At 40.6% G+C, this 27,830-nt stretch overlaps 3 protein-coding genes across 5 annotated transcripts; 2 read left to right on the forward strand and 1 right to left on the reverse strand.

Annotated features, from left to right (window-relative positions):
* Nucleotides 1-227: 227 nt before the first annotated feature.
* hycc1 (hyccin PI4KA lipid kinase complex subunit 1) lies at nucleotides 228-19,080 on the forward strand. Of its 3 annotated transcripts, XM_061059493.1 has the most exons (12): nucleotides 228-412; nucleotides 7,993-8,074; nucleotides 8,702-8,803; nucleotides 9,054-9,233; nucleotides 9,897-9,977; nucleotides 10,065-10,180; nucleotides 11,043-11,138; nucleotides 11,772-11,888; nucleotides 12,600-12,687; nucleotides 14,001-14,163; nucleotides 15,262-15,590; nucleotides 16,981-17,120. In XM_061059493.1, exons 2-11 carry the CDS (start codon nucleotides 8,024-8,026, stop codon nucleotides 15,540-15,542), a joined length of 1,275 nt encoding a protein of 424 aa, XP_060915476.1. In that variant the 5' UTR covers nucleotides 228-412; nucleotides 7,993-8,023; the 3' UTR covers nucleotides 15,543-15,590; nucleotides 16,981-17,120. The 3 variants fall into 3 exon arrangements, with proteins under 3 accessions (XP_060915476.1, XP_060915474.1, XP_060915475.1); XM_061059491.1 differs by lacking the exon at nucleotides 15,262-15,590 and having other exon boundaries at nucleotides 16,981-19,080; XM_061059492.1 differs by lacking the exons at nucleotides 228-412; nucleotides 15,262-15,590 and adding an exon at nucleotides 2,839-2,997 and having other exon boundaries at nucleotides 7,997-8,074; nucleotides 16,981-19,080.
* Nucleotides 19,081-20,481: 1,401 nt separating this feature from the next.
* Nucleotides 20,482-25,429, forward strand: tomm7 (translocase of outer mitochondrial membrane 7 homolog (yeast)). Its single transcript, XM_061059619.1, has 3 exons — nucleotides 20,482-20,617; nucleotides 23,822-23,870; nucleotides 24,877-25,429. The coding sequence occupies exons 1-3, from the start codon at nucleotides 20,515-20,517 to the stop codon at nucleotides 24,890-24,892; spliced, it is 168 nt and encodes a 55-aa protein (XP_060915602.1). The 5' UTR covers nucleotides 20,482-20,514; the 3' UTR covers nucleotides 24,893-25,429.
* Nucleotides 25,430-25,810: 381 nt separating this feature from the next.
* On the reverse strand, nucleotides 25,811-27,430 carry LOC132991052 (interleukin-6-like). Its single transcript, XM_061059618.1, has 5 exons — nucleotides 27,312-27,430; nucleotides 27,045-27,226; nucleotides 26,807-26,905; nucleotides 26,563-26,706; nucleotides 25,811-26,433 (listed from the first exon to the last, which is right to left on the reverse strand). The coding sequence occupies exons 1-5, from the start codon at nucleotides 27,325-27,327 to the stop codon at nucleotides 26,203-26,205; spliced, it is 672 nt and encodes a 223-aa protein (XP_060915601.1). The 5' UTR covers nucleotides 27,328-27,430; the 3' UTR covers nucleotides 25,811-26,202.
* Nucleotides 27,431-27,830: the final 400 nt, after the last annotated feature.

Raw genomic sequence — 27,830 nt, forward strand, 5'->3', positions numbered from 1 at the left:
AACAGTTGTTCTTACAATGCTATCATGTGCCAATAGATTGTGAATTCATTATTTATGTGATTCATTAAGAATCACTCTGCTGTCAAAGAGCACAGACTGACAGCGACAATCTACCATGAGCGTGGAAATTATGAATGTACAGCCTAGTGTTTGATTTGATTGGATACTTGGTTTGGGGGGGTGCGGCAGCGACATTAATACTGTTCGCTCATTGGCTAGGACGCGTGTCACTCCCCGGAGAGCAAGTCTGCTCGTCTAAGGTAGTCTGAGTAGAGAAAGTAATGAAGGTGGAAGGAGCTGATGGAAATCAATTATTGAGGAGATTTATGGAGTAGCGAAGTGATAGCTGTGTATTCGTCTCACCGGAACGATAGTGGATAACGATACCAGGAAGTTGACAGATAGCATGCCAGTAAGTAAACAGTAACTTCCCCGGTTTACTTGGTGTCGCGCCTTAGCCAAGCTAGCTAACCATCAAGCTAATCTATAAGCAACCGTAGTGACAGCTCGAAGTCATTCAGCAAGCCGACCTAAGGAGTGTGACGGCGGGGGATTCATTTACAGGCTGATACTGGCTAACAAATACACGACATTATATAACAGCACAGCTTGTGTTTTCCGACGCTGCACCAGTATCTTAACAGATAACTACACGCTGTTTACAGAGAAGCTTTGTAACCAATGTCATTGTGGAGAACTAGATGGTTAGCAGTTCCTCCAGACAGGCATAGTTAGTTTTATTGGCATAAACCTGCCTTCAAGTTGTGAAGGCTTTCTGAAACATAAAGCTAACAAGGCAACCATTTTGCTTATGCAGTAATATAGGGGCAGACTTTGTACCTGACTTCAAAATACCTGTGTGTGTGTGTGTGTGTGTGTGTGTGTGTGTGTGTGTGTGTGTGTGTGTGTGTGTGTGTGTGTGTGTGTGTGTGTGTGTGTGTGTGTGTGTGTGTGTGTGTGTGTGTGTGTGTGTGTGTGTGTGTGTGTGTGTGTGTGTGTGTGTGTGTGTGTGTGTGTGTGTGTGTGTGTGGGGCAAGATACTTCTTAAGATTCCTCAGGTGACCTCAGGTGATCTCTGTGCGTGCCCGCGCCTGTACGGCAGACGGCATTGTTAGATAATGCGTTGTTAGGATTTTTCTGATAGCTATCATGTGATGCAGCTTTCCCCCAATGGCAGTAGCACTCAGTCAGTTCAGGGGTTTCCTGTCTGAGTATGAAGCTTAGCATTATTGCTGTTTGAAATGAGCTTTTTATTAATGCGCTGTTCTTGTTTATGAGTGTTTATGCCTTTGCATCAAGGAGAGGTTTGACCTCCAGTAATAGATGAGTTTGGATGGGTGGTGGTGCCCTGTTGAAGTGGTCTCCTCAGGGTCAGAATGTGTGTCTGTTCACGCATTAAAAAATATGAGCAGGCCTGTTAATGTGCCATATTTATTGCTGCTAGTGTCTTGGTGCCCCTAATGCTTTTTGACAGTAAAGCCCGCCAGGTCATGGAGCAAGAAGATGGTGTGTGCTCTGCTGTCAGCCAGCATCTAGCTATAGTCACCCATTGCTGATGTTTCTGTGAAATATCCTGCGATTTCTTTGATAACATCAGTTGCCATCCCTCCACTTTTTATTAAATTATGCATGCACAAAGTACAGTTTAGTGAAATACATGTGTTGATTTTACAATCAAAAGTTTATTTTTTGTAAGCGTTGATACATTTATCTCCATTACTAATCAATCAAGTCAGGCAATTTATCTGCACGGATTAACATTAAGTGATTTTGAGAGTTATTTTATACTCTGGCATGAACATGAATGGAGGGAAAGAAGGGCAGATAAAAGGCAGCATTACAAATGAAAAATCAGCGATGTTAATCACTGGTCTCTCCAGGCTCACTTGATACAGCAAGACAGGGAATTGAAGGGGAGGAGAGAGGAGGAACGAAGATGCATCACTGGCTTAGAGGCAACGGAGAAAAGAGCGTAGGCTGCTATAAGAGGATTCCTTCCCTTCAGATCTCTCTATCTGTCTCCCTCAGCAGCAAAAACCACACAAACACACACGCACAAACCACAGACTCTGTTGTCATGTCTTCTTAGCTACAGGCAGTACCCTGCTGCATGTGCATACACGAGAGGAAAAGCAAAAAAGAAAAACCTCAAAGCTACAAGCAAATTGCTATTCAAGAAGACCCTGGGGGGGGGGGATGCAAGGTGGAAGGCAATGAAGCAATAGGGTTAACAACAGTCCAAATAAAGAAGACAACATAAGAAAGATGTGATATAAACCGAAGAGAAATGTCAAAACAAGATGCTTAAATTACAGGAATGGATAGCTCTCAGCAGGGCTGCTGATCAAGCTGTGAGTTCTGGGTTTGCTAGAGGCTCTGCCCTTTATTATCACGGTTATGTAACACTGACTTCACCTTTACTAGGGCATCCAACCGCTCCTCAAAATAGTTCCTTAATGGCTTTTGCTTCTATTAAAGTCGAAACAAACTCAACTCAGTTTGGAGCTTTTTCATTGGAAGTATGTTGTTACATTTCCTGTTTCTGACATTGGTTTTAAAGCTTATTCGTGGTTTGGGTGTGCCTGCCCTGTACAGGGCTGAGTCAGCTCAGCATTCTTTAGCGAGCAATTTTTACACTAATTTGATCTGTTTTAAAACTCTATTTCCCTGTTGCTATAAGTTGTTGAGTGAAGTAACATGGGTGTCATACTATTATCAGCGTAACCAGTAGCTTGTGTTGATTGTCTTGCACCCTGCACCACAGGAAAAAGCAGCTGGGGCAGCTTTAAAAACCCACCCACTTCGTCTCTTTTCTCTCTGCTTCCTTTCCTTCTTCATTTAAGTCTTCAAGCTTATTGGCCCACTCACTTCCTGAAAGCATCCTTAGCATATGTGTAATATGGAACTGTGGTAATCAGCTGGCAGAGGAATGAATGTGTGTGGGTGTCCCCCTTCTTCATTCTCACTTTAACTCTCTCTACGAGCTATCCCAGACAGGTATGTTGAGCTTTAGAGGACACTTCTATGTTCTTAAAGTGTTGTTTTTCTTACTGTTTCTCTGTAAATCCATGTGAAGGCGTGTTTGTTTTCTGTGTCGAGTCTTTTCTCAGGTGCTCAACTGTTGATCTGTGAGGGCATGCGATCATACTGACAACAGGGATTAGGAATGTAAACTCAAAGGAGATCTGTTTGTGTTGGAAGGCGGAGTCAAAATTAAGCTCATTTAGACTGCCAACCCAGAGTGTGTTGTGTGTATTAGTGTGTGTTTCAGGGAGTCTGAGGCGGGAGCGTGGGTGTTAATTCAGAGGGGACGAGCTGTCAACTTTAGCTAGCTCACAAGAACAGGTTTTGTCCACCAGGCATCAAATAGACACACTTGCACACACACGGTTGTGCAATTTATGACACATTCCTTGTCACTCTTTTGCAAGTGCTTTGCTTCACCATAGATTTGCATTTGTGAGAAAACTGAGTAAGCCCCAGCTAGTGTGCTAATCACATTGGTTAGATCAATTTCTTGAGCCTGTTTACATTACAAAGAGGTTTGTGTTTCATTGCTTTGAGGTGGCCAGGGGCAGCACAGATTGAAACCAAATGAACTCTTCTGTTTTATTGACCTCTTTGTCTCTCACCACTCTTCAGTTACCCCTCCCTTGGGTTTTCATGAATTCCTTTTATCCCTCATCTCTCTGACTGAACATCCATTTATCTATCCTTCAATTCATTTAGCTATTGATCTGTTCTCTGTTTATCCTCCTGCTATGCCTATCTGTCCCTCTCCTGCATTTATAATGCAGCTACTTGTTCATCACTTCACTGGTTTGTTACTTATTCTTGTCAAGCCTGTTCAGCCACTTATTCTTAACACTGATTAATTTATGTGTGTATGTGTGAGTGTTTGTTCTGGTCATTGTGCTTGGGCTGTAAAAAGGAAGTGCACCGGCTGCTTCATTGTTTGTAGTGGGTTTCTAGTGTAACTTGATTTCTGTCATGATCTGTGTATCGATAATGACACAGAGATGGCTTACAGTTAGTTATACAGACTAAGACAGAAGACAATCATCAGCCTAATAACATAATTACGCTCTATGGTGTACTCCAGGGTCAATTAGTTTAGTTTTTCCTCCGCTGGTAGCTCGTGGATTTTCATAATGCTGTCTCTTGGGTTTTGAAAGCATTTTTAGATTGAATTGACTCACAAAAGGTCAGTAGCTCCACGTATTGATTTCTAGTCTGTCATCTTAAGAAGAATTACTTTGATACATGAAAATAAATGGATACATACAACTGTTTGGATAATATATTTGTAATTTAAATTCATCTATCAATCAAGGCCTCCCCCTTCTATTTAGCTTCTTTTCAATATTGCAAATGTTTATTTTGGACTGTTTTGGCTTAACAAAACAAGGTATCTACTATCTGGAGAGGTCATACATTTTATCTTCAGGAACTTGGTAAGTCTGACTATTTTCTGTCATTTTCAAACTCGAACCATTTCATTATTCTTGATCTGCAGATTTATTACAAATAAAAACAATGAATAAACTGTGGTGCAGATGTGATGTGCGGGTCTAAAAATCTTGTTTTCCCAAATGTAAATAAAAACATTTTCTTGAAGTACAGCCCTCGAGAAACATCACATCATCAGGATTTATAAGCATGATCCTATATGATATTAGTTCAAATATATTGTGACACATGTAAAATATACTAATTTTGTCCATCTATAAAGGTCCACTTGAATGGTTTAAATTTACAAAATGTCAGTGAGTCTGTAGGAGGAGAGCATATACTCTTAATGGCCTGACTCATCTGCACTCTGATCAAAGACTTTTCATTTGTCATTAAGAGAGCTAGACATTAACATGCACATGGCAGCTTTAGATTTGCCCTCCTCCTCATAGCCGTCACAAGCATGAAAGAATAGAGCAACACTCCACCACAAAGGGACTAATTTCTCTAAATGGAGGCTATTCTGTCTTATAATCCTTCCCCATTTTATGAGTCACTGGCTCCCCTCCCCCCTTGTCATTGCTGTTGTTGGTACAGTCCATAAATAGACACATGGTTGCAATGGAGGGACCAAGCACCGGAATCATAAAGAATAACTTATTCTGATGTGTGAAAGACAGATTAGGGAGAAGGACAAACAGGAGGGGGAGAAATGAGGATGAGTGGAGTGACGGGGGGGGAGAATCGAAGATAGGGATAGGGAGAGGAAGAGATATAAATTCAACTACAAGCATGTTTTTTTCAATAACACACTTGTGTATTACACTTACATAAACAGATATATTAGTATATGCATTTAAAATGTTTAATCATTGCAATTTTGAAAACTACACTTCTGTACCTGAAATCTGCTGTCTTTGAGAATATGCTTGAATTATTTTCTCAATACAGCTGGAAAGATTTCTACTTTTAAGAAGAGGAAATGTGGGAAGTGTAAGACGTAATATAACAGGGGGAATAATGCCATCTTCAGCTTGGATTCGAGCACACATTTCTGCATAAGTGTGCACATACATAGAAGGACTTCTTCCTTCCTCCTTTTACTCAGCCTCTGTTACCAGACTTACCAAACATGGACTCTGTTTCTGCATTCAACAGTTTATTTAGTCTTGTGCTTATGATTTGAGAGCGCACAGTAGATACTCTGCAAAAAAAAGTCTGCTTTCGAACATGCACAATGCAAGGAGATGCTGTCCTCCTCCTTAGCTGATAGCTTGTGCCCTTGGTCAGTCATATCGTATTGTGAAATTCACAGTATAGTGGTGGTTAAAGTGGCCCCAGCATGAAAAGACGAGGACTGCATTCACTTAATTTTAATTATTAATAAGACTCTTTTTGCAGTTAAGTTTTGTTAAATGATAAATTGATGATTCCTTGAAATGTCTCATAATGCCTTCACAGCTCCACGGAGTGCCAAATTACATTGAAGGTTTAGTCCAAAAATTAAAACCACAATATTGAGGAATTCATTTTGGTGTGCTTTTGTGCCCATTGAAGTTCTCTTAGTGCACTGTATTGACATAGACCGCTAGGTGTCGGACTTGCAACCTACTGTTTCGCCTAGCTCTCGCCAACGTGTCCAAAGCCTGTCCAATATTTACTCTAGTCAGCTTCTTGCTTGGTATATTTTTAGCTTCCATCTGTCACTGTCCTCTTCAGTCTCTTAGCCTCAGCCATTGTATCAAACAGTACAGAGATAAATAGCTTCTTTTTAGCTAAAGGCTGGTTTGGAACTAGTGCTCTAAAACCGTGCGCACTTCTCGTGAGAGAACCTTGACCCGCTGCAAAAGTCATGTAGTGCTGAAAACAGGCAACCCCGACACTCTGAGGAAATGGGTTAGAATTTCTCCCTTCTGAAAGTTATTATGCTATTAGATCGACTTTAAAATTACTATTTAACAGTGGATTGCATTCGAGAAGATGGAAGGCAAACCATACAAGCATCTCTTGAAAAGGAACTTATGAATCAGTCCAACATTTTGTCACAGACAGGAATATTTCAACAACTATAGGATACGGTTCCGACATTCATGGTCACCGGTGGATTGTTCTCCTTTTTGACTTGACTGATCCCTCAACCTATCCTCTGGTTGCCATAACATTTGGTGAAGATATCTGTGATTTCAGGAGGAATTTATGAAATGTATTCCCTGACTTTTCATTTAGTGCCAACCGAATACTTTGGAAAATAATGCCTGTAAAACGAAAAACTTTCTGATCAGTGTAGACTCTGACTCTGTGTTGAGTGCTAATTAGCAAATGGTAAAAACATTTCTGACACCCTGTTTTTTTGGTGTTTTAAGATGCTTTTAGTTTAGCACCCTAACAAGCTATGCTAAGATTTGTTATTCAGCTTACTACTGTGCTGTGTCTGAAGAATAGTCTAATACAGCAAGTAGCCTGGATGTTTATTCATATTAGGAAAATTGCATTTATCAAACTCTGTCAGTTGACTAATTGCCTACAAAACTAAGTTAGAGGAAAGACAGATCTATGTTTTAATCTTTAGAGCTGTTTCTTTTTTCTTCAGAAGAACCTGATCGTGTTTGTAAAATGCTCAGAATTACAAAGTTATCCAAATGAACAAGATTCTGTGTTTCTTCACTGGATAGTAGTTGATGTTTAAATCTGTTGTCAAAATCCCATTTTAATTTGTTTTCAGCTATTTTTGTATCTCTGTCGCTTTTTCTCTCTACATTTACATCTTTCACGTCCTCCCCCGTGATTGCAGAACAGCAATTCCAAAAACAAACCACTAGCTTCTTTATTAAAACTGCACCATAAGACCAATTGGTGATGAAAAGAAATCAAGAGCTAAAAAGCAGGAAGCGAAGATGGGGATCACCCGAGGAGAAACTGTTTTCGAACAAGTGTGGTGCCAAGAGGATGACAGAGAGAGAAGTTGTGATGCTGACAGCATAAGTGATGTGATGGATAACACAGGCTATCAAAAATAAAAAAGCTTGATAGAGGCAGAGGTGACTGAATGGTAGTGAAAGTCAATAAGTCAATAATCTTTCTCCCTTTTTTAAGATGCATCACAAACTGTTCATCTTGTTCAACAAGCATTTAAATTCAAAGACATTTCCTCTCTCATCAGTTCTTTTATGGTGAAGGCAGCCAGGTTCCTCTCCGTGTGGGTGATTTTTTTTTTTTCTGTTTGCAAGCCTGAGTTGATATGAGGTTATGTATCGTACATGCTGCAGAGGTGTGTGTGTGTCTGGAGAGGAATCTGAGGGAAGAAGAGACTTATGCTTCTTTGGAGTATTGAATCTATGCCTGGAGTGTGTACAGTCACTGCTCACCACTGCCGTGACATTGTTTGCTATGTGTAACAGAATATTTATAGCAGGAGACCACATTGTAGCAGGCTGGCAAACATGGAAGGAGCCTTGTTAAAGTTGTGAGTGCTTTTGTGTAAATTTGATTTGCTGTGTGTTAATAGTAATGCAGAGTGTATGTGTAATTTTTCTCTCTCAGGTAGAGGTGACTCCACTGCAGATGACGGATCATGTTGGCTATGGACCAAGGAGTGGTGGAGGAATGGCTGTCAGAATTTAAGGTACTGCTTCAATCAGTGTGTGTGTGTGTTCCCAAAAAGCAATATTAAAAAGCATATTGCATGATGAGTATGCATGCACTGCGTTCTCTGCTGCTGATATATTATTGGCAAAATTTCTTCCGCACTCTCTGAATGCCCTGTTGACGAGAGATTGCACGCTCCTATTCAAATATGAGCATTCAGCACCTGATATGTGACAGCCACAGAAACCAGGGCTTGTCGAGGGGTAATATTAAAGGACAAAATTAGATTTTCCTGTGCAGTCCACCAGGACCAACCTGTCGCCCACTCTCAGTGAAGCTGACTTCCAAATGCAACCAGAGCGATGCTGCCTCCCTGCACATAAAGCTTCAATACGGCAATTGTTGTAGTGCTTGTACTCATCTGATTGATATCAGTTCTCTTTTATTCACCTCTTACCATAATTATGTACAGATTTCTTATTCAAAATCACATTTGTGTGTCTTTGATTAGAGATTAATCAATAGGCAGCAAGTGTCAGATTGAAACTGATAAAATTCAGTCTACATTAACAAAGGTTTGGCTAACTTTTCTTGCTGTGAGTTTATTTTTTTAACTACTCGCATGTCATTATTTTATAAGAGTTCTGCTGTTTGTGTGTTTCAGACCCTTCCTGACAGTGCTGTGTCCAACTATGCCGCCTCACTAAAGGACAAAGGTGCTCTGGTCCCTGCACTTTACAAGGTCGTCCGAGAGAACTACAGCGATGTATGGACACTTACTTTTAAATCTAAATTCATGTTGATGTTACACATGTTTAACTCATGACTACACAACCTTTGACCAACATTTTGTGCAAAATGTACCTGTATCGCTAATATTTTTCTTATGGTCCTTTTTGTGCTTTATCCTAAAATAACGAGTGAACCAAAAATGACAAATGCAAAATATATTACACTCTCAGTTTGAGTATAATTGTTAACATGCCTCAATATTTCTGTTGTCTTATCCACCCCAGTTGCTAGAGCCAGTGTGTCACCAGTTGTTTGAGTTTTACCGAAGCGGTGAGCCACAGCTGCAGCGTTTTACGTTACAGTTCCTGCCAGAGCTCCTGTGGAGCCTCCTGTCCGTCAGCGCAGCCAGAGACCCCCACACCTCCGGCTGCATCGAGGCCCTGCTGCTGGGCATTTACAACCTGGTAGGAAGGGAGGAAGAAGGTGGTGGTGGTGGTTGTGGTTGTGGTGTGTTTGTATGTGTGCATGCAATGTTGATCTCCCTGCTGATCTGTTTCACTTGTTTTCTATTTACTGGAATGTCTTTATGTGTTTTGAAATATTACTCCATGTCTTATCTGCTTTGTTAAAAAAAAATCACTGGTTGACAAAATATGGGTTAAAAAAAGGGAACTGAAAAACAGAAGCATTGTAATATGGATAGGTTTCCCCCATCATTTTCTCTCAAGCTTTGCACAGAGTGATGCCTTTAAATGTAGTTTTTATAGTGTGTTGCCTCCCTTTCCATCCATTTTGTCTCTCTATGTGCCGTCTATCAAGAAAATGCACTTTCCCCCTAACTTGCTCTTTGAATAGCAGAATAGGTCAACTGTCACTCAACCCACAAGCTGGCTCCAATTAATCTATTTGACTTTAACATGCACAGAGGGGACACCAGAACCCCGGGGTGTGCATGTGTTTGCGTATACACAGTATACACACAAATAACCAAACCGAGAAGAGTGTGGAAACAAAGACCCTCAAGTGCATTTACAGACACCCACTCATTACTGATGAGCAGGCTTAAAGAGATAAGCTTTTGTTTTTCTTGCGTTTTCTCAATGTCATTTTGTGTGTTTGACTCACAGGAAATAGTCGATAAAGATGGACAGAGTAAAGTGTTATCTTTTACCGTCCCTTCCCTCTCAAAACCCTCGGTGTACCATGAGGTGAGGAATGCAAACAGATGCACACAAAATCTTTAATTAGCTTATGTTCAGTTTAAACAACAATGACTCCCATCTTTTCCACTCCAGCCTTCAGCTATTGGATCCATGGCCCTCACAGAAGGTGCTTTAGCCAATCACGGGCTGAGCAGGGTGGTGTACAGCGGGCCACATCTCCAGAGAGAGAACTTTACAGCACAAAACAGGTAAGATGCATGATGGGGGCAAGTGTTTTCAAGTGTTGTTGTGCAGATGGTGGTCTTTAAAATGACCTCTACTGAAGCAAGCTTATAATGGGCAGCTAGCAACAACCAAAATAGAACCAGAAATAAAGAAAGATGAAGAATTTCATGGAAGAAAACACATTGATGTGTTCAGTGGCAAAACCATGCACTTATAGGTTTTTGTTGTTCAGTCAAAATGAAACTCTGGAACATATTCCCGAGGGTAACTTTAAAATCCTTCAGTGTCTCCTCTCCTCAGCCGTACACAGTGTTCAAATGTTCAGCATCTGCCAGGGCTAATCTTTTTATGCATGCTACACTAGCATGCAGCCCATGGCAGTCTGCTTTCCTCTGTTGTTGCTTTTAGGGTTTCCTAAATTACTGTAAGGAGGCCACAGAACTCTGAAGGTCATGGTTGTCTACCACTCACCACTTTTTTCAGTTCTTGTTTTATAACCCGTTTAATACTGACTGAGAAAGTGGTTACGGTACATGTTGTAAAATAAATTAGTTTTTTGTTTTTCAGCCAGATCATGTTGTGATACTTTGATTATAATCTTTTTCAATTAAAGTTATTGGTGACTAGTTTGTTTAGTTTAAAGGGGTATTCCTGCCATTTTTCCAAATCGGTCTTTTTACAAGTGTGTTGGAGAACTACTTCAAATTACTAGTATCTTACTGTTTACATTTTTGTGTTTATTTTATTCACAGTATGGTTGGAAGCTTGACTATGTCCGAGACTAGCTGCTCCTAATATGTTTACATATATAGAAAAAGCTTTATACGCCATGAAATGTAGTCTGACATAAGGCATGCTTTTTAAATGTTACATTTGTGTGGTTAGATTTGATGTGCTGACCTTCCTGTTGCTGTGCTACAACGCTGCTCTGAGCTACATGACGTCCACCTCCCTGCAGTCCCTCTGCCAGCTCAGCTCCAGGTAAAGCATACACCCACACAGACATACACAGATACACACACGCACACACATAGACACACAAACAGAGACATCAGGATAACTTAATATTATACAACTCATGGGTCACTTTATCACAAGGACCGGGGACCTCGACCCTCATGCACGCTCGAATATTACCATGTGACATTTGTGTCCTTTTCTTGATTGTTAGTGTATTTGAGAAGGCTACTTCACCACACACACACATTGACACACACAAACACATTGTTTTCAAGCCCTCGCTTCTATGATCCTTTTTTGGACTTTCCTACCAAAGACTGCAAAGATACCACTGTTATATTACTGCAAAGATGTACTTTGAACTCATCGAGCTATGTGACTTTGGTGATTTGCCAGCTACAGTTGAGCATGTCTCTGATAAGCACAGAGCCAAAGAGAAGTGATAAGCTTTGATTTCGCCCCCAGAAAGTGAACTGTGTAACAGCTGTGTGCAGTATAAAGCAGCTACTATTGCCCCTAGTGCACAGTTAACAGTTGTCCTCTGACATTATATGGTATTTAAAATCATGTGAGTAATGTTGTAAACCATTAATAAATTGTGTGTTTTTCACTTAAACAAGCGCTTCTTCTGAGATTTCAATGATTTTCCTACAGGGTGTGTATATGCGGCTACCCACGGCAACAGATACGGCGCTATAAAGGCATAAGCACACGGCTCACAGTCACGTCAGAGTTCCTGGTTCAACTCATCACAGGGATACACTACGCCTTGTGAGTGTTGATCAGACTTACTTTCTTTGTCTTCATTTTTCTAACTGTATGTATTTCTTAACATTTCCCACTGTTCTAAAAATACGATAGGATAATGATTTCTGTAAACATCGATGGATATTATCACAACATGTCCTGCTGCATCAGCAAGGGTCCCTACAATCCAAATCCAGTTAAAGTTTCACTCCAAACACATTACATCCATAAAGATCCAAGGAGGACTGGTTCAAATTTGCCATCGCTGTTCCCATTATCGTGAATCTTGAATATTTCTTGTTTTTAAATGAATTTTCGTTTGAAGTACATCCAAAAGGTGGCTGCACTCTTTAGATGACACCTCATTAGGCCAATTACGACCTTCCATTCACTATTGCCAGTCTATTATGGCTGCCCCTGTTCTGCATTTGCACTCAACTGTGCCGATAACTGACATTTCTTACAGCCAAAGAAATTTCAAACATGGCTATGCTGCGTCTCTTGCTACTTTTGGTATTTTTAGAGCAAGGAATTCCGACCAATTAGAGATCCTTTTTCATGAGTGTCACACATTTTGGTCAGCTTGTACAGTATATGTCCCATGTGACCAAATTTGAGATAATTATACAACAATGTAACAAATTGGTCCATGATTTAGACCACAGCAAACCAACTACAAGTGTGAAAACACCCTTAGACTGACTAACATGTTTTTGTGTTTGTTCCTGTGTGTAGGTGTAATGGGGAAGTTGAACTGGGATCCAAAGCACTGGATGATGTCCTGTATCGGGCCCAGCTGGAGCTTTTCCCTGAAGCTCTGTTGGTGGGTGCAACCATTTTTTCTGCTTGTATCACATATCCCTTCTTTTTGTGTGTGCTTTAGGAGCAGAAGTGTTTGTGTGTGTCTGAGACAGAGCATGTGATTTAAACACATGCCTGTCTGTAGTTTTGGTTCATGCACAACACACTATGCTGTATTGTGTTGGCCACTGTGTGTGTCAGCAACTGCAAGCAGTGTAATCCCACTAGATTATTTACATGCTTTCCACTCTGCTCAGTTAAGCTATAATCCTTGAGGTCCAGGGAGTGGAGGATTGGACCTAAGCTCAGAGTAATACTACACAAGTCAAGGTGTACTGCTCCACAACATTCAAAAAACACCACCATCTTAATAAGGTGATGGTGATGGGATTCAAAAGACGTATGTGGACACGTGCCGTGAACACACTACAAACAGTGGGACACACCAGGTAGCTGCTAGCCTAGCATAGCTTGGTGACATGTCTGTCATGAGATGCAGTCTCTCACACAAAAGGCATGTTGTTTTGTGATCATGATGCCTTCTACCTCGTGTTCACACTCAACTGTTCAACATAATCATTGGTACAAGGGCCACTCGAGGATTATCATGGAAAGACTTGTGAAATGAAGTGAAACACAAAGCATGTTTGTTTTTGTTCAAGCAGAATTCTGTGTAACTCGTTTGTGCTAAGCTTTTAGGTTTATCCCTGTTCACAAATCTGTTGAGAAATGGGATTATGATCGGACGCTATTGCTTTGGTCACATGATCTGAACTTCAGTCAGACTTAGGAAGCAAAACACTTCTGAGAAGTATCTGAAATCTGTACTAGAGGTTTTATGTGCCGGACCAGGATCTTCACACTTGGCTGTTGAGTTGTGTGACACCTGTGGGTGCAAAGGATGAGCTTTTCTATGCAGTTGTTTTTCTGACTTTCACTGATGTAAAGTGAAAGTGGAGACACATGCTTTTGTATTTAAGGTTTGATGAGTTGTATGTAGTTCATACTTTATTACATGGATCAGTTGGCTAGAAAATAAAAAGAACAACATAAGAGTAGACAGTTTTATCAATAAGGCATTTTTAAGAGTTAGTATTCACAAAAAAAGCTTTAGAATTTAATTTCACAGTTTCATACTTGATGAAGCAACGAACAACTATCTATTCTACTTTCATATAAGCTTTTCCCAGATGTCCAACGTAGATTTGAAACCTTATTTTTATGTCAAAACTTCCAGAATGGCAGTTTTATATACTTCATATACAACCCCTCTGTCGTCTCTGTCATTTTCTGAGGCAGTGATGTTTTTGTTGTGTGCATTTTTTTTGTCCTCAGGTGGGTAACGCCATCAAGTCGTCCCTGCATGGCGCAGCACTGAAGAGCAACAACAAGGAGGGTGCGCGGAGTATCCAGGTGGAGATAACACCAACCTCCTCTAGGATCTCCAGAAATGCTGTCACATCTCTGTCTATCAGGGGACACCGCTGGAAGAGACACGGTGAGACTTATACACGAGGGGAAAAAGACTATGTAGATGTGAGGACACATCAGTCGGAGTTCCAGTCACTAAAAAAAACAAAACAGGAAAGCTCCCACATGCACTTTTCACATTTTTCTTCAATCATATGGATGGAGAACTACAAGGATAGAGCAATCGCTTAAGACGTTTTCATCTTTCTGTGTCCCTACCATATCATGTCCAACAGTCAATTTGTACACAAGTGTTCTTGTCCACTGTCAGCACCTGAAACTGCAGGGCACCCATCCTCAGTTTGCTAGCTCATGCTCTTCACCTCTCATTTTAGAGTTTCCACATTACAGACATGATTTGATCCTGGAAGACCCGAGACAGGCGAATGTCAAAGTATAAGAGAAGTCAGGCAAGAAACAGATGAATGCAGCCAGACAAGGAGATTCAACGGTGCATGAACCTTATATGACAGAAACAGAAAAACCAGAGAGCAGGTAGTATAAAAGAAATAGACATCTTGAAGATTTTCTGTGTTGTTGTTATTTGAGATCAGCTTACAAGAAACTCCTACTTATTCAGGTGAAAAAAAATAAATCAAACCTTATCTTTAATTAGGGTCAATGATAACAGACTGTTTGCAGTTCAGGAGAAGAGCATCTCTCTCAATTGTAGAGTGCAGATCAGGCAGATAATTGCAGCTTTTAGCTTGTTTAATGAGTAGGTTTCATGTTGAGCCCAACACCGCTTTTTCATCTCATGAATCCTGCTCATTGCAGCCTGTTTTAGAGCTGCTTGTTTGTGCGTTAAGCTTTTGTTAAGAGCAGACATCAGAGAAAAATACTATCAAAAATTATTGGATGTGTAGTGGTGAGAGATGGCCCAGTTTTGTGTTTGTATTTGTCTCCATGTAGCATGTTTTTGACCATGTGTTATGTTCTGTAACTCTGATTTTTGTCTTTTTATTTTTCTGCCATCACACTGATAACCTCTGTTTGTCTTGTGTCACTGTGGTCATGTGTGCCTGTGCACATGACCGTCTTTTGTTTTTCATGTCTGTGTGCATGATTCATGTCTGTCTGTCTATCTGTGTTTTTGTTTCTATATGCAAATGCTCCCCCCCATCAGAGTCCCAGGAGGTGAGTGTAGAAATTGATGCTGCACAGGGGGGCGTGGCCATCCCTGAGATCAGTGTGACAGGTGTGAGCGGCGAGCGAATGGCCAACGGAGACTCCCTTCGGCAGCGCCCCGAGAGTGACGTGTTGGGCGCCGCGTCTGAGGTCAGCCCGGACCCCCGAGGTCATGACTCCTGCACGCGGGGTCAGGATGTCAGGAGGCAGAAGTCTGTAAGGCGGATGGTGGAGAATGAGGGTTCTGGGTCGGCTTCCACAGGGAGAAGCCAGTACTAAGACCCCCTCCTTCCCCCTCCCCCCTGCCCTGCTCCCGGTGTAACCTAGGTAACTGTGTGCAGGGGCGTGGTCTGAGAAGCTGCATGACTACTTCCCCCTTTACCTCTTCGCGCTGGGCTCCACCGACCTCACTTGCCTAATTGTCTAATTTCTTTCCTCTCATCTGTCTATTGAACGTAATTTATACATTCACTCTCTCCTTTGTTGCTGAAAATCAAATTAATCATTTAAGATCAAACTGAAGTAACAGATCAATAACCTAATAAAAACTGCATAATAATGAAATGTTCCTTGCTCCATCACACAGTCATACTAAACATGGGTTAAACAAGGAACATCCACTTCATGTATAAAATTAACTTAATAAACATTAAATAAGACATTTACTGTAGATAATAAACTGCTGGCAGCTGTATCTAGTTTAGTCCGTTTTGATATAAAGCCGGGTAACTAAAAGAGGTGGTACCATTAAATCATAAAGCCCCCAGATATAATCTCTTATATCCATGCCATGACCAGGAGTTTGTACTCTCTCAAGGTTTTTTACGGGGCTTACTCCTGGGTTTTTTGCTGGAGCGATCACTACATTTTCGGGTTGCTTAAAGCGCACCTCAGTACGCCTCGACATGTTACCCCAGGGTTTCACCTGGAAACAGATTACTTCCTTCTGACTAGTAGCTAGAAGCTGAGGAAAGATATGCAGGTCCTGTATTGTTTTATAATTGTTAGTGTTAATGTTGATAACTGCTGACCTGTTTTTCAACATGCAGAATCCACCATGAAAGATTTTATCAGGACCTGCCTATCTGTCTTTTTACCAGCTGTTTACAGGTGTTCTGTTACCAAGGTAGCATCAGATCCAAACTGTGTATACGTATGTGGGTGACTGGTGACTCACACAGGTGGACGTGATGCATGCCCCAAATGGAGCAGGAAAGATTTTTTAAGCCCTGTATGTCTTTAGAGATAGAGAGGTGGAACATGTATTTAGGGTTTACCTTCTCTACCTTTGTTCTTCCTTTACCTTTCCTTTGTGGTCTCTCCCAGGCTTATGTCCTTTCCTGACTTTGGGACAAACATGCACTACTCTGCCAGTAAACAACTCACTGTTGTCTCAACACTGCTGGTGAATCTAACCTGTGTGCTGGGCTATAATAAAGATCTTGCACTGTCTTTGTTCAGTTGGTGAGCAGTCCCTGTACACTGAGGCTACAGTGTGCAGGTGCCACCTGCTGGACAGAGACAGAACTCCTCTGTCATGCAGCCCAAAACAAAGCTCTGAGTTATTGCATTGGACTCATAATCTAACAGTATATATATATTAAAACCACGTAATCTTTGATTGGACCAGAGGGGCTGGATGACAAATGAGTTATTTTTCCTCTACATACTCCTGTTTTTCATTTCGGTGTTTTTTCTCCCTCTGTCTGTCTCACAGACGCAGTGGATCTGGGTTCCCCGGATGAGCTGATGGATATTTCTGAGGTGGATGAAGGGGTGTGGCCAGGTGGGGTAGGGGCAGACATGACCCCTCCCACCATCACTATCAGCAACAGCGTCACCACGTTGAACCTGGGGGCCAAGGCCATGAAGAAGTGTCGGCTTGGCGGTCGGTCCAGCAAGGACAAGGACAAAGAAGCAGGCCTCCTAACAACTGGCCGGGCTGCCAGCGAAAACGCAGAGCTTTCTGTCAAGCGCCTGACGCTCACCTCCAGCCAATCGGTGCCCAAAGCAGGAGCTCTCACCAGCCTGACGCGCACTGCCAGTGCCGTCTTCTCCCGGTCCTTTGAGCAGGTTGCCAGCGGTAACGCCCCTCCCAACAGCAACCACACCACTTCTGAAGCTGGCCGCTACTCATGCATCCTGCAAGAGGACGGGCTGGGATACTTGAGTCCAGCGTCAAACCACACGCAGCGCTCTCCCAGCATAAGTGTGCACCTTGGTTCTGACCTTTGAAACCGGTTTGACTCCTCAGTCCTGGAACCCTCTATCCTGTGACCCTGTACCTGTGACCTGGAACTCCAAGCCATGCCAACGTAAATGGACCGTAAATGAAACCCATGAGCATACACTCCCTTGTCACTCCATTTTTAAGGTCTTTGTCTGTTCTGCTCCCCTTCTCCATTCACAGTCTCCTCTGAACCTGATGGATGTCTGATATCAGGGGTAGATCACTCCAAGGTTCAACAATTTGTAATAGTGCAGTTACCGTGAAGTGGTGGCAGGACAGAGCTGCACTCAGTTGCAGAGCAGCCCATCGTAAACGGTTGCACTAAAAACTCCTTACTTAAATACTGTGTGGAAAAGTATTTGAAAATTTGAATTATTTGAATTGGCATTTTTTGCCCTGCATGGCTTTTCCATACGTTCATCCTGACCTCGTCTGGGTTTGTCAGAAGGCAGATGTTGACTGTGTGAATATGCTTGAGTGTGTGTGTGCGTGCGTGTGAATGTGTGTGTTTGTACAGTTGATTTTTTTAGAATAAAGGCTGCTGATTGATACAATGAACAAGGTATGATTCTACAACTTAAAAGCGTTTCTACCCTTTAAAAAAAAAAAAGAATAGTTGATTCCTTCCCATAGCAATACAAATCTCTTTTCTGTTTTCATTCTTTTGGGAACATTACCCAAACTCTTTATTCACACTAGAAAATCTGCACTCTTCCCTTAAAAAAACCCATGAAAAACTACGACTAAATAATCAACCAGTATGATAAGAACTGATCATATATGTTTACAGCTGCACAGTATTGTCATCATGATGGAGAAGCAATATTTGTGTCTTTCCTTCCCTATTTCTGCTCTAGCACTTTCCTCCATTGCTGTGTATTTGATGGCACAAATTAAATCCAACTCGTATAAAATAAGAATAATTTTGATCATGGGGTGGATGGCTGTAGATGATTTGTTAAGTATTGAATTTTGCACACGAAAGATCAAACAATTTGTGTTTTCAATTTTGGTATTTTCTTATGACAAAAAAAGGTTTGACTCGACTAAGGTATTTTCCTGTGACAGATTCTGTAAATGCGTTATTGCTCTGTACTAAAACCACACCAACTGCACTGATATTCACTGAGGCAAAATGATGTGATAGGAGTAAGAATTGTAAACTGTAACTGCAGTTGAACCACTCTGTGTGTTCTGAAGTGGAAAAGGTGTACAGGGCAACAATGCATCTTTACCCTTTTTTGATCCACCCACCATTCCAGCTGTTTGTAGGACTCTGGTGATGTGTTTACTGTGCCCCCCACCCACCTGCTACATTCTATATCTTAAGTCAAACATTCATGCTGCCCCACCCTTACGCAATAGTGTGTTCTGTTGTTTCTGTACTTGACCTGTCCAGTGTCCACACAGTAGCCTGGTGGGACATTTACAATCAAAGTGTTTCTGTATGTGGGTTTACAGAATGTGAATGGGTAAGCTGTTGTTGTACAGCATACTGTTGTACTAAAGTTGGTTTATTTTGGCCTTTTTATGTCTGAAGATAACTCACTGCTACAACTTCTGGGAATAAAGTGTTTCTATATTTCATTTGTGTGCTTTATTATATTGTGTTGTTTCCATATTTACTGACAATGTTAACCAATCAATCACTGTATTTGTATAGCGCCAATACATAACTAAAGATTATCTCTTGAAAATTTACAAGAGATAAGAGCAGGTCAAGAACTCTTTGTTATTAATTTCAAATGACCCAACATTTATCAACTATGAGTGACATACTTAATGACATTGATCAATATGGCAAGAAATGAGTTTTAAGCCTACTCTTCATAGTAGAGAAGGCACCTGCCTCCTGGACCCTGACTGGTAGAAGTCTCCAAAGGAGTGGAGACTGATTACAGCCTGAGGTAGTATCTCCCATTAACTTTTTAGAGACTTTAGGCGCCACAAGCAGGCCTCCGTCCTTCAAGCATAATTTTCTAGAGGGGTAAAAAGGCACAATTGGTGCCTGAACATGAAGAACATTGTAGATGAGGAGAAGGAATTATATTCTATTCTAGATAGAAACCAGTGCAAACAAGCTGATAGAAGTAATGATTTTTTTTTTTTTTTTTTTACTAGTTAGTCAAGTCAGTATACCTGCTGCAGCATTTGTGACCAGTTGAAGAGTCTTCTGAGACGAGTTAGGTAAGGCTGATAAAATGGAATTCAAATTATCAAGTCTATAGTTAACAAATGCATGGACTCGTTTTTTGCATCATTTTGTGACAGGATGTGCCTTTTTGTGATGTTGGTCAAGGCCAAAAAAGACTGTCCTTGAAATGTGTTTTATGTGGTGCTTGGTGCCAGAGTTGGTGTACTCTGGAAGTAGTCTATTGTAACTAGAGCTGGACACATTATTTTTATTATGAGGCAGAATGTATACCCAATGTAATTGCTATTGAGCAGCACTATCATTTCTGTATTCAGACACTTCTTGTGTAGTGTTAGAGACTTAGCTGGGACATTTAATTGGGAAAGTAATAATACTCTTATAGGAAATTACAACATCACACAGCTACAATCACATCTAACACTGAACATAAAATACAGAGTCACTTAAAAATTATTCATAAAAATACTATAAATTACTTCCTAATACTGAGTAGAAACACTTAAACAGTGGTCTCAGATGTGTTTTGATATGTTTTGTGTTTTTTACAGGGCCCACACAATACTTACTGTAATAATTGATTATTAAAAGAACATTTTACTTACAAAAGTGTACTTCAGAGTTTTCCAGGTTAAATGTTGTCCTCGTGAATAAATGATCTGGATAAATATAATTTGAAACTGAAATAATGTTCAGCTTTTTCAGAGGGTAAGAAATGTAGACCTGAAGTTAAATGGCTGTCCGCGAGATGGCGTACTAAAACAGAAGAAGAACATTTAGCGTCAGTGTGCTGCGCGACTCGTTACGTCACTTCCTCTTACCTTGTCCTTGGCAGCAGCAGCATCATCCACGCTGGTTGGGGTATAAACATGGCTAAACTGAGCAAAGAAACCAAGCAGCGTCTACAGCAACTATTCCAGTGTGGACAGTTTGTCATCCGATGGGGTTTCATCCCAACCGTGCTGTACCTCGGTCAGTATCAACAGTTTAAACACGAGAAGACGTGCTTAGCTAACTTTAGCCACTTAGCTTTGCGCTAGCATTAGCATTCACCTACAAACTAATGTAATCCTTAATCGGGGTGGATGGGCAAAATGTAATTTAATTGAGAACCTTAATAATTATCAACGGGGTCCTTCATAGACAGTGAGTGCGAGAAATTAAATGTCAAATTTGACGTCTCCAACCTTGTTTCATTAGCAGGAACTGAATTGGATCAGTTCCAGGTTTAGTTTAACAAATATTTCTCCAGACATTTGATTCTTAAAACTGCATAAAGTTGAGCTTTGAAGAAGTGTATGTATTGTTTTACATGCTAATACAGTAAAGTGGAGGCAGTGTGAAAGTTGAGCTGGGTATTGTCCACAACCTCACATTTCAATTCGATTTAAATTCTTTGGGTCACGATTAGGGTTGCCACCTTCCAAGCAGAAAAATAAAGGACACCCCGCAGCAGGGTGCAACTCAGGAGGGGCCTGACCACCACTGGCCCAACGGTGGGGTGGGGCACCAGTTGTGGTGAATCATGATTTAAAACGTGGTTTTAATGAAGTAATAAGAGTCATACTTAAAGTTTTAAGTGCTTTATGAACACTTTTTTTTTCTGAAATAATTTACAAAACACAAAACTTCAGTGTAAAGGCACATACAGTAATGTATGAACAATGAAATGCATCTAACAGGACTTCAGCAGATGCTTACTACTAGCTAGGCCTATTTAATTTACAACTTAACTTAAACCTAAAATAAAGTTATTAACTTAATTCATTAACAGAGTATTATTGAAGTGCTTCTGACACTGCTGTAACATAGAGAGGAGGATGACAGATTTTTAATTAAATAAACAGTATGAATTTAATAGTAGTCTTATTCATTTATTCTGTCCTTCTGTCTGTTGTTGTTGTTGTTGTTGTTTTCTCATGAAATCATGAATGATACTATTAATATGGTTTTGAACTATTTTCTTATTGTATTAATTAAGTGTCTACTGTCGATATATTGATGTTGTATTGATGATATCTCGCCCAGGCCATAGTGTGAATACAGATTTGGATAAAATAAATGTCATCTTTTTGTTTTGCGTACCGAAAAATATTCACACTATCCAAACTATACTGGAATAACCTATCTATAAACATCGGAGAAAATATATTAAGTAGGCCTACAATAGTTTCCTTTACATCATATAAATTTTCACTGACACGGTCAAGCCAGACATTACTTTCTACTCACGTCTGTATTTCTTCAACCGTTTACGTTTCACCGGTTCACGGTGCCGGTATCAGAAGCAGCTGCAGACATGTTTCCTACTGACTCCTATGACTTTTTCTCTCCCAATCACTAAAGAGCTCTCATTGCTCATGCCAAAAAAGAACCAAACAAACCGATGGACGCTCCGAGGAGGCGGGAACTAGCCGGCTGAATGCGGGCTGAATGATGCTGAGTTCAAGGCATCTTGGAAATACAGGACGCGTCCCGTACTGATTCAAAACGGGACGCAATGTCAAAGTGTAAAATACGGGACGATTTCCGTATTTTACGGGACGGGTGGCAACCCTAGTCACGATTCGGTATTGATCAATGTGCTTCGATATCGATTACAAAAGATGACTCATCACAGTACCTTCTGATATTTGTTAAATAATAATGTGTGCATTATTTGATTGTTATGATCTCTGAGTGCTTGGTAATTTTCTGGAACAACTGTGTCTGCTTTTCTGCCTGATTTTTCAAACTTGTTAACTTGTGCTTGTGACGCTCAGTACCTTTTGGAAATTCCTGCTCGATGTTAGTATGGAGTGAGCTGAAGTGACGCTGAAGATTTGAAGCCTTGAAATGCGCTAATGACGCCTGGCATATAAGGCAGAATGGCTTGCCATTACGTTGAACGAAGAAATATAAACTCTCCCACTCTGTTAAAAACGTCCTGTGTTCATCTTCATATTTTCGTTTTGCTGTGCATTTTTTCCCTGCCATTTTCAGAGCGAACTTGGCTTGTTTCACACAAATTGTTTACTCAACAATAAGGCCCTCCCTCCCTCGAATTGGTTCGCAGGCATTTTTGTGATTGGCTCTCTGTCAAAATTAGACATGTTGTCATGCCCTCATACTGACGGGCAAAGGCAATTTTTAACACAAACACAATGGATGGGCCTAACGTTACAACAACAAAAAAGAACACACAAAATTCTATATGAACTGAGGAGCCGCATGAGACCGGGCTCGGGAGCCGCGGGTTGGCCAGGCCTGGAATAGTGGATAGAGTCGGGAATCAGGGAAAGACGTCATTTAAGGATACCTTTCCGATAGAAAAGGACAGCTGTCATTAAAAGTAACACATGAACACCAAGATTCCTTCAAGTGTTTGTGACGGCGTCGTCTCCCCCCCCAACGCTGTAAACCTAGGGGAAACACTGTACTTGGTAGTGGTTTGCAGTAGTGCAAAGGGGGAGTTCAGACCTTTTGCATGGCTGTGGTTACGAGCAAATATAGGGAAGTTGAGACTTTTGCATGTGTGACCTCACAGCCGCTGGAGTTGCCATTTACGGGTGAATCCTTTCTGACTTCAGAATTGTGGAAAGACCAACAGTGATGTCATACTTTCTCCCCTCTCCCCTTTCTCTTCTGACAATCATTCACCTCTTACATTCAGGATTTTCTGAAATTGCAAACATTTGGTGCTCTTGCATTATCACAATTTGAATAAGATGGCAATCTTGGGGAAATTAAATCATTGTTTTCCTTTCTGTGTACTTCAGATGAAGGCTGTGACTCAGATGCTCTGATGTTACTACAAGGCTCTTTTCACTATTTTCCACAGGAAACGTATTTCTGACATTCAGCTTTCTTGTGAAATAATGCTGTTTGATAAAACTGGGGTTTTGCATATATACTAATCTGTTGACAACCTAATGACACCAAATGAGACACCTTATTTTTAGGGGGAAATGTTGGCTATTATTATTGTTAAATAAACAGGAATTTCAAAAGTTTATTTCCTAGAGTGTACTTTAATCAAGCTTGCTAAAATAAAATAATATTTTATACAGCAGAAGATGATTCAAACAATGTTTGCAGCTAGCTTGTGCAAGTGGTTTCGATAAAATGGATTTTCACCTTTTTTAAAAGTCTTCACACATATGCTTTACCGCTTGTTTATGCTTTGTGTTTTCCCAGGTTTCAAGCGAGGAGCAGATCCAGGGATGCCTGAACCCACTGTGTTGAGGTGAGCACAGGTTTGGTCTTAAGAGAACCCTTCCGACCAAATCATGTTTGTGTTTTCAGAAGAAACATCAAGTAGAACCGTGAGAAAAGAGACGCTGAAAAGGAGTTTTCACACCTTCCACAACATGGCTGTATTTCCTGTAGTCATGGAATATTGGGTAGTCAACTGTTAGATAGTCTTGTAACAACATTTTCTGTCTGTGTGAGTTGTGGTTCCACATTTTGAAAGTAATCAGTTCAAATTCCAGTTGAAAACGAATTCTTCCAGTTGTTTTGACATAATGAATGCAAGGTTAGATGGTTTGAAAAAACAGCTAGTTGGAATTTCCTTCTTTTAAGCAGAAAAGATTCATGTCAATGACGTAGATTTGATGAACACATTTGCTGCACAAACAATCAGTTGAATTTGTATCCTGAAGCCGTTCTAATAGTGTAAATCTTGGGCATCCACTTATCAACATGTTTTCTTTTCTATTGAGATGTATGCTATTTATGTTATTGTTGTTTGTATACTAAAATGAAGGTACATTTACTCTTGTGATTTGTTATTGTAAACAGTGTTTCCCACAGAATGACTCGATATCTGGGCGGTGGAGTTCGCGGGGGCTCGTCATATTTTTTTTGGGGTAGATCGCAGGGGGGTGGGGATACATTTTAATATTGCGTTTGTATTTATATCAAATATGTTTTTTCCTGTACATACACATTTAGCAGGCTGTGAGATGCCGTTAGCTGTAGACACGGTGAGAGTGATCACAGATGAACTTTGTGCTGTTCTAAAGTAAAAAGATGCGTGCGTGTGGCAGATTAATCAATGTATGGGAAACACTGGTACATAAACACAAATTGTAGGATCACATATTGTTAATATCTTCACATAAAATAACCTAATTTGGAAGTAAACATTAATTTAGTTACAGAAATAAACATATTGGAATTTGACTTTGAGTGACAGAACGTCTGCACTTTGGATTGATGGATTTCTCCTTTCCTTTTCTTCTCTTTAGTTTGCTGTGGGGCTGAGGAGCGTCTCCACACAGCCAGTCCATCCCATCCCATCCCGACCCCCTCAATAAGACCATATGACCCAGGTGATTGGAACAGGAAATGGACATTGTTTTTCTCTTTTGACTGAAGACCACACTGTCACAAATCTGAGAAGTAATGAGGGAATGGTTTCTGCTACCATCAAATTAACAGCCACATAAATAGAATGGAGAGTTTGGGCAACATGGGCCGAAGAATTTGGAATGAACTAGGTGGAATCAAGACTTTGTCCCTCAAAATATGTAGTCTGGACTGGACTATTTCTGGGGTGTGTTTTTTTTTCTTCTTTTTTTCTTTTTTTTAATGACAGTGATGTTTGGATACACCATCCATTTCATGTTTGTCCTCTTTGTTTGTAATTTATCATTTCTGAAATTAAATCCTCAAAGAAATTCCTCTCTTATCTCCAACACCAGGACTCATGCTGATGATGCCTGATTTTCAAACAACTAAAGTCAAGTCTTGTAAGAAAAAATATGCAGGAAAAAAACAGATTAAAAGTTGTTTTTTTTTAATACATTGAACATTATTTTTTGTGTTACATATACATATTCCCCAAACTTAAATCAATGGATTTGTATGACCATGTTTTCAAGTTTGGAGTTTCACACAGAGTGTGAAACTTGGTTCTTGGTTCCTTTTAAAAGGCAGACCTGAGGACTCCCAACTAAATCTGCTTCAGTTGCTTATAGTTTCTAGAAAACGGTTACACAATGAGTTGTAACCCTTTAGTGAAGTGACATGTGTTGGAAAGAAGAACTTGTTCATTTTTTTCAGTACAATTTTTTTATTTCTTCATTTGTACAGATTATTAAAATATCTTTGCACAAACCTCAACCTTAAATAAACAGCACATTTACTTAAATAATGTTAGATGTAAATAAATAGCAGTAAACGTTACAGAATCACTGTTTATGAAAATAAATGTCTTCTTTGAAAAGTTAAGCAGTCCCAAAATTGCTGCTCAAGTAATCTCACCACAATTCAGAAATTCATCAAGACTCAAATCTAAATAACATTCAAGTACAAATGGCATTTTCAGTGCTGGAAACTAACAATCCTGACTAATAAATTAAACTTTTCCTCAAGTATAAATAGGTTAAATAAGTTGTGCAACTGTGGGCAATTCCAGACTTGAGGTCTTTATAATTTAAGAAACCCATCACCTCCACTAAGTGCATGTTCCCCTTGAAAAACAATGAAAACACAAAGTGTTAAAATTACCTAATGAGGCATACAATATTCCCTGAGGTATTCCATCATAATTTCACCTCATTCTTGCATTTTTAAACTTGGTTACTGAACCTGATGGGTAACAGGTTCCTGTTGGTCATTCTTCCTCTGGCCATTTCTCTTTTTCTGATCGCTCTTTTGCATTGGAGGAGGAAGTTCCGGAGGTGGTACAGGATGCTGTGTGCGGTCATCCTTCTCTTGTAAGTGTCAGGGCTGTCGATATCCTTCAGAAGCTGCTCCTCCTGGCTGCTGTTCAGCTCTGTTACACTTTCGGGATGCTTCATCTGTAGGGCACAAATCAAATATATGTTCAATTGACACCTTTCGTTTTCAGAAAACACAATCAACTTATGAGGGGTTTATAATACATGCATCATTACCAGTTGTTTGTATACCAAGTATCTCTGACTCACATTTACTTTGATATGGGTGATCAGCCGGCCGCAGTTGATTCTGGCCTCTGAGAGTTTATAGTTGCTTGGATACTCCTTCTCCACGTGCTTAATAAGAACTCGGTAGATAAATAGACCTTGGACCAACCTGTGGAGACAAGCCTCCTGAGGAGACGTCAGATAAACGGCATCAGTGCCTCAAATGAACCCAATAATCCATCACATTCTGTTACCTGTGTGACGGTAGGACAAGGAAGAGAAATACCTTTCTTAAGTCGGAGGAAGGGCAGCTTTCTGGGAGTGAGGAGATGTTGTATTCCTCCAACATATGATATTTCACCTGGTTTTGGAATTCAGCTTCAAACTAAGGGGGGAATAAAAGAAGAGTCAGGAGTGCAGTATTCTCTTTGTGCATGCAAAGAAAAAAGGCAACAGTCAGCCCAATCACATTTCGAAATTGACTCATTACACGAAATTCAGTGGAAGTTCTTCAATAGACTAACCTCCTTTGAGTGATTATCGGTCGCACCAAGGATCAGGCCCCAGAACCTGGAGGTGCTCAGAGACTCGGAGGCTGCCTCCCCCTCCTCACCTGAAGTGTCACCTGCCAGGCTTTCAGTGGGTGCAAATTGAACTGAAGCTACCTGAACGCCCTGCAGCAGAGCGACCAACAGCAAGCAGGCATCTATACCGAGAGGAAAAAGCATGAATGACTGAATGAATGAAAAGAGGAAGAGAGGCAGGAAATGCACAGGCTGCAAATCACTTACTGAGTGTGTAGGGCATGTCCGCTGGTGGGAAGCGCTTGTAGAGTGTCGATGATGTTGAGGGCTGTCTATCAAGGCAGGAAGGAATAGCCTTGTCTTTTATAGTCTTCAGCCTGGAGGGATTTCCCAATACCTCACTTTCTATGCATGAACGGAATTAAAAGTTTCCATCCAGCATCCGGTCCCCCCCTTGGCACGAAGGGGTGGATGGCAGGAATGGGTAAAATGTGGATGCCCATAATAGTGTTATGCTGGTATTTTTACCGTCACGCCATGGTTATTCTATTTTGTGAGAAATCAAAGGTGTTGGGGAGAGTGTATCCATTCCTTCCTTTAGGTTATTGGTGGTGATTTTGGTAAAGATTGCATGAAGTTTCCATCTTCAGAATTAGCAGAGAGGCAGGAAATCAAAGTCCAAACCGCTTTGGTGGTTCTATTGAAAGAAGTGATCTATGATCCTTTTAATAATGAATAGTAATCATGATAGTTATTTAATTAAACTGAATAATACAGTTTTTAACA

Source organism: Labrus mixtus, chromosome 16 (genome assembly GCF_963584025.1).
Source record: "Labrus mixtus chromosome 16, fLabMix1.1, whole genome shotgun sequence".
NCBI classification, from domain to species: Eukaryota; Metazoa; Chordata; class Actinopteri; order Labriformes; family Labridae; genus Labrus; species Labrus mixtus.

Coding starts and splice junctions, on each gene's coding strand:
- tomm7 (XM_061059619.1), top strand. CDS start 20,515: ATGGCTAAACTGAGCAAAGAAACCAAGCAGCGTCTACAGCAACTATTC. Junction 20,618..23,821: donor CCCAACCGTGCTGTACCTCG/GTCAGTATCAAC, acceptor GTGTTTTCCCAG/GTTTCAAGCGAGGAGCAGAT.
- LOC132991052 (XM_061059618.1), bottom strand. Junction 26,707..26,806: donor CTTCCTCCGACTTAAGAAAG/GTATTTCTCTTC, acceptor ACGTCTCCTCAG/GAGGCTTGTCTCCACAGGTT. Junction 26,434..26,562: donor TCACCCATATCAAAGTAAAT/GTGAGTCAGAGA, acceptor TGTGCCCTACAG/ATGAAGCATCCCGAAAGTGT.
- hycc1 (XM_061059491.1), top strand. CDS start 8,024: ATGTTGGCTATGGACCAAGGAGTGGTGGAGGAATGGCTGTCAGAATTT. Junction 10,181..11,042: donor AACTTTACAGCACAAAACAG/GTAAGATGCATG, acceptor TTGTGTGGTTAG/ATTTGATGTGCTGACCTTCC. Junction 12,688..14,000: donor TTTTCCCTGAAGCTCTGTTG/GTGGGTGCAACC, acceptor TTTTGTCCTCAG/GTGGGTAACGCCATCAAGTC.